The sequence below is a fragment of the Apis dorsata genome, unplaced genomic scaffold, assembly GCF_000469605.1.
Source record: "Apis dorsata unplaced genomic scaffold, Apis dorsata 1.3 scaffold_631, whole genome shotgun sequence".
Taxonomy (NCBI): Eukaryota; Metazoa; Arthropoda; class Insecta; order Hymenoptera; family Apidae; genus Apis; species Apis dorsata.
This window is the reverse complement of record NW_006263826.1, coordinates 833176-839583: the sequence shown is the minus strand read 5'-3', so window position 1 is coordinate 839583 and position 6408 is coordinate 833176. Positions and strand designations below refer to the sequence as shown.

Here is a 6408-nt window from a genome sequence, read left to right as displayed (position 1 = left end):
TTTTTTTTTTTTTTTTTTTTTTTTTTGGAAAAATAATGAAAATATTGTACACTCGACATAATCGACATGGAATATTAAATTAACATCATTTTGTAAATACTTGGATTCTTTTTAAAATTTCAATCTTAATTTGTATTTGTAATCGATTGTAATTAAATTAAATCATAGTTTGAAGAGAAAGAAACTAAATTAATAGAAAAGATGAAATATGTTAATAAATTGTATCTGGGATATGTGTTTCGAAACAGTGAATTTGGAATCTTCATTAAATTCGCTCTTACTTTCTCTTTTTTGAATCATTCAAAATAACGAAGAGCGTTGTGTCATTCCCTTTCTTTCTTTCTCCATTCATTAATTTTTTGATCCTCGAATAATTTCTTTCAATTTCTCTTTTCTTTCCTTTTTTTCCAGAATGAATCATAACCAATGCATATCGCTATGCCTGATGGCGCTTGTTCTTGGACAAGCAGCCACTCTGCCACAGCACACTCAGTATCCGCAACAGTTCCAACAGCAGGTCAGAGACGAGAGGAAATTCGCAGAAAAGCCGAATGCAATGAAGAAGGTCGCCCTCGATGACCTAGACGACATTAGTACCAATCAGATTCAAGTAAATTATCGTTACATTCTACAATATTTCATTCAATTATTCCCTCCTTCTTCATTCTCCTCAAAATCATCATCTTTAAATAAATTAATAAATTGTTGACGAATCCTTTTCCGTTTGATCAGGAAGGTGGCAGCACCGGGTTCTCGTGGTCGAACATGTTGAGCATGCTGATGCAGATGATCCTGGGTCAAACGGGCGGAGTGACGGGCCCGAGCAAGAACGAGATCGACGACGGGGCACCGGCAAGCCCCTGGGCAAATTTGTTGTCTGTGGGGCTGAGAGTGCTCACAGCTCTTTTAGGAGGTCCTCAACAGTCCGTGGACGGTATCGACAAGGTTGATAACCAAAGCAGTCCCATGCAGGTATGTGCGGTATCCCAAACATTGTGGCATCCTTGTTTCTCCCTTGTTAATTACGGTCATTTCCGCTTCAACACCGATTTATCTGCGAATCAAATATATATATTTTAGGTAACGATACCTCTATTGATAAATACGATCAGCTGAACCTGAATATTTACCGAAATTAAGAAACACGAATTAGAAAGCAATCTTGATGATTGCTCGAAACGGTCCCGCACAACAGGAACAAGACAAGTGTTTCCGAGACTTTCATCTTGATCCGGGTCGCATAAATGAAAGCAAGCATGAGCCGAACTGACTGTATTGCGATTTAGGTCAAACTCGCTACAAACAGTAGAATACAACTGAATTATTCCATGGTATTATACATGTGATGATCAACCGTATATACTCATTTATACAATTTGTAATTTTCTTTTTACCATGGAATCGTTCCTTACGTAGAATAATTATCCAGAGATATACACACACGTATACACATTATACACACATATACTATACACACGATGTTTGCTGTACATTTGGATAGCTAATTAGAATTGGTAACGCATATATACATGCTGTAGACTGTACATCGCTGAGCATGACGCGGAGCAGAACACAGAGAGTTTGTCTCTTCCTCCTCTTAAATACACAATAATAGAATTTCGAGAAGGAATAATCGCTAGTTTGTCTCTCTCTCTCTCTTTCGTTGGAAAGACGCGACGTATCCGTGCACGTATTGTAAAATAATATCGTCGCTTTATACATATATATATATATGTTTCTACCTTTTTTTTTCTCTCTCTTTCTCTTTTGTTATTACAAAATTATTTTTGAATAGAAATCACAGCGGGCGTACGACACGAATCGTTACTCTTGTTAACGAGCTCCATTGTCCCCTTAATCAATTAAGGGAACACTGATCACGTTAACGATCTTTACGTTTTCTAAACCGCGTAATTCCCTCTCGATTTAATATATATATATATATATACACATATTACGAATCAAATCGTATGTTGTTGTGATTTCGTGTAATTAATTAAAAAAAAAAAGAAAAGGAAAAAAAAAAGAAAAAAACGATACTCTCCTCGACAAGATCTGTCGCTTGGGTGTAAAAAAGTTTACACAGACTCGACTCTTCTTCTTGTAAATAATCATCATCAGAGGACGTCAACTTAGAGCACATGGCTGGTGTCGGTTGTTTAGGGCATTTTGACTGCGGTGCTGGGCGCGTTTCTAGGACAGGGCAGAGATCCCGATCAGGTTGCTGTTATGGCTAAAAACGCTTCCGAGGTTAGTACGTGATCGTACACATACATTGTACATGAACAATTTTGCTTTTTTTTTTTCTCTCTGATTCACGTTTCGACTACAAGAAAAATGATTTATTATTTCAAAATTATGAGACACATTGAAACATTTGAAACGATCAGAGAATTTGACGAAACGTTGACGAGTCAAAAAAATAAGTAAAATGAAAATATATATATGCTTTTTCACGTGTAGACGCTTCTTTACCTTATTTACTGTTTTCTCGATATTATTTCACGATATTATCTTATTATTTAAATCATTTCTTTCGAAAACAGTTCATCAGCATAGTCATCAATCTATTGGACGCGTTGAAGACATCGTTCTCTCATCGTTCTTTGACAGCCAGATCAATGGGAAGACGGGATACAGTTTCGGAAGCTGCCGCCGCCTCCATTTCCATGCTAAAGGTAACCTCAATCTTGGAAATTTCTCCTCTTTCCTTTTTTTCCGTTTCAACTTGTGAACAAATTTATTTATTATTTCTTATTTTCAGGGCTACATGAGATCAGTGAAATCGTTTAACAACGTTGGCCGTGCCGAGGACGAAGGTCAACGTGGATGCGCCGAGAGAGCCCTCTGCGAAGCGAGTGCGGAATGCGTAGCGGATGCTCAAGGAACGTCATCTATCTTCTGTCAACTTGGATCGTAAGCCCATAACCTCTCTAAAACGATACTTTCTCTTAATTATTCGATTCACCATTCGTTGAAATAATGAAATAATTATTTTTTTCAAGATACGCGACGAGCTATCTTCTCCAAAGACAAAGCGGAGTAGGTTTCGAGGCGCTGTACGAGGCTGGACGACGCGGGCGCACCGGTGAAGATTGTAGAACTCTGTTCATGGATTGCAACGCCGTATGAAAACCCGTTTCGAGTCCGTTCAAGTACGATTTAGATGGAGCTGGATTGATACCTGATACTTTCAATTCTTTCGATTTTTTTTAAATCAAATTCGACGAGGGATTCCATTTGAAATTTCGAAGAAGAATATTGGAATTTTACGGAATTTGTTATTAAACCAGATATCGCATCCTAAGGTTTAAATCGTATTGGAGACCGACGAAAGAGTAGCTTTATGTTCGAGAACCGTATCGAGACCAAACCACACAATGGCCATCTTCTGCTCGAGCCTCTCGTTCGACGAACCGTCTCATCGATCGAATTGGTATCATTTTCTTAAAAGTTCGAATTTCAAGTTGAAAAATATAATTGAAATGAAACTGCGATTTAATTAGAATCTACGAAACTGTATAGGGTAATTTCTTGATTAATGATTCGCAATAGCGGTGATTTATACGAAACTTTCTGAAAGTCTTCCAGAATTACTGAATTCCTTATTTGCGCGAAAGGAATTCGTGACAGAGCTGAAAGAAGAGGCCGTGCACTCTAGCGGGGAACGTATACATTTTAATGTAGAAGTAGACTGAATGAGATTCCAGATCTGGACAAACCATGTATCGTTTGAATAGATCTCTACGATAATCATGATATTTATTTCTATTTATTGAAAGACATAGAATTAGCGCGTAATCGAAACCCGAAGAACTACTATGTAAAGGAAAGGCAAGTTTTTTCATTTAAAATCAATTTCCATTTAAAAATGTTTACGATATATTTATATCTCAATCCAAATCAGTTTTGATTCTTTCAACTTGTCTTTTCTTCGTTTTCTATTGTCATGTTCAAGCCAATCCTTCATATTTAATTTTTCACTTATTCGCATTCAACGAGACATTTTCTTCATTTTGTGGAGGAAGACGATTTTAAAATAGTTGAAAGTTTGAAATCTGATAAATCATTTCACGTTTCTTTAACTCCTTTCTAATATTGTTCGAGGAGGGGTTCAAGGAAATTTGAATTCTCTCTTCTTTTATATTTGTACGAGTTAACGTCTCAGGATATTGTGTTTGTTTCATCACCCGCTAAAAATTTTTCATTGTATATAAGCGTTATATATGTATACACATAAATACACATACACGGGTGGAGTTTTTCACAATAGCCAAGATCTATTTAGCTCAGTTAGCGTATCACTTAGATGTAAGTTGTATGTATGATGTATGCGGTACGATGACATTTAAATTGAAGTTAATAAACGATCTTACTGATAAATCATCTAGTATTTTTTTTTAATTTCCCAAATTCATTTACACTGAAACATCTATACAATGTTAACAAAGAAACATAATTTCAATCTCGTTACTTTACAGTGAAAAGAATCGGCTCTATAACTCCGTATCTTTTATAATATACTTTAAAATATATGTATGTTGAATGTATAAAAACATAAAGTACATGTATATTTTGCCGATAAATTAGATAACTGATCAAAAAATTTTAATCAACGCCATCTCGCGTTTGGATCACCGAAGTTCCAATTTATTACTAGCATAGCAGAATGTGCAAAGAGGTATACTATAAAAAAGGAAAGCAACATTAATCGAGAAGGATAGAGAAAGCGTGCCACTATTTTTGGTTATATAGCTCCTAATATTTTCTAATATAATTGACGCAACGTTGAAAATTAATTAATTATTCATTTTTCACTAAAAACTTTTGCACTTTTAGAGTTTTATCTCGAAGCTAAGATCTCAGACAATTTTCTCATATGGATTTTAACGATAATTTCTTTTCCATTAATTATTTATTAACGATTAAAGCGCCATATATGGATCGATATTACCGACATTCAATGCGTTTTTTACTAATTTTTTATTATTAAAGGATCAATTTATAAATATAAATATATGCATTTGAAACGTTATACCCTTCTTTAGTTTCACGTATAATTTTCATTTATAACTTCTTTCTCGTTTGAACAAATAAATCGATCATTTCTTACTCGGTCACGGATTAAAGATTCGCGAGAATAATATTCGCCAAAATAATTGCTAATAAATAATTAATTAGAAAGAATTTCATATTAAAATTTATATGAGAAACTTGTTTCAAGTTCTATCTTTAAGATGCAATCTTAAAAGTACGGGAATTTTTAATAATAAATGAATAATTAATGAATTTTCAATGTTGCGTCAATTGTATGTAAAAATAATAGTTTTTCTGTCCTTCTCGCACAATATTACTCTCCTTGTCTGTGACGTCATGGTTACTTGCATACCTCCTTGCACATCCTGCTATGCTAGTAACAAGTCGAAGCTTCGGTGATCCAAACACGAGATGGCGCTGATTAAAATTTTTTAATCGCTATCTAACTTATCGACAACAAAATATATTTTCGTTTGTAGGATTTAAGGAAAGAAACGCAGTAGCAACACAAACGAGATATAGTTTGATTTATATTTATAATATTTAATATAATATTTATATATTATATATTTAATACATTTTTCTGTCTCGCTTACATCAGAATCTTCTTATCGTTTTAACGTCATTCTCAAGGATATCAGAAATTTCAAATTCAGAAAATTGCAAATTGCATTTATAGTAAATGAGTGAGTTCGAACTGAAACTTTTCAACATAAATACATCAGAAATAGAACAAAGGTATGCAAAATTTTTATATAAATTTTATATTCTTAGTTGTATTTTTTTTGTAGTATGACATTTTTCAAACAAAGTGATGAAATACTTACCAAAATCCTACTTGCTTCTTGAACCGATATTTTGAACTTATGTGCTTCGTTAGTCTCGTACAATTACACATAGTCAAAAGAATGAAAGAATAATGAGTCCGGAACTTCGTTGATTGTGAAAATTTTCCTTGTCTCCGAGACAATGAGTACATTTATTCGATGTAAACATGAACAAAGTATACACGAGGACGATGTCGTTAATGAGCGTCAAGAAATTTACGAGCCATAACAGAAAGTTTAAAGGAACCGAGCGTTACAATTCTCGACGAAACAGTCTGACTTTAACGAGTCGTTGAAAGAGTTCGAATACATATTGCAAAAGACGAAAATTTTTCATTCGACGATTTTCTAAAGGTAAGAAACTTTCTATTTTTCTGTTATGTCATTTTATGTTTTTCTGTGTGACGATTCTTTCAAAACTTAATGTGCTAAAAATACATCGAAATTCGATTTTTTATTATTTTTATGAATTTTTCATAACTTAAATGAATAATATACTGTATAAATAATTTACGAAATATTACAATTTATTTGTAAATTCGCA

General features: G+C 33.9%; 2 protein-coding genes across 3 annotated transcripts in view; both read left to right on the top strand.

Annotated features, from left to right (window-relative positions):
- The window catches only part of LOC102675922, a 5902-nt gene extending 1516 nt beyond the window's left edge, over positions 1-4386 (top strand). Inside the window, exons 2-7 of one of the 2 annotated variants that reach the window (XM_006621519.2) lie at positions 412-610; positions 733-972; positions 2164-2250; positions 2547-2678; positions 2765-2916; positions 3006-4386. In XM_006621519.2, the coding sequence (XP_006621582.1) occupies positions 413-610; positions 733-972; positions 2164-2250; positions 2547-2678; positions 2765-2916; positions 3006-3132 (936 nt within the window). In that variant the 5' untranslated portion in view covers position 412 and the 3' untranslated portion in view covers positions 3133-4386. The remainder of the gene's footprint in view (positions 1-411; positions 611-732; positions 973-2163; positions 2251-2546; positions 2679-2764; positions 2917-3005) is intronic. The other variant, XM_006621520.2, reaches the window with a different exon arrangement.
- Positions 4387-5721: 1335 nt separating this feature from the next.
- LOC102676158 overlaps positions 5722-6408 on the top strand; it is a 1818-nt gene continuing 1131 nt past the window's right edge. Inside the window, exons 1-2 of the mRNA XM_006621521.2 lie at positions 5722-5775; positions 5829-6218. The gene's annotated coding sequence lies outside the window, so the exon portion shown is untranslated. The remainder of the gene's footprint in view (positions 5776-5828; positions 6219-6408) is intronic.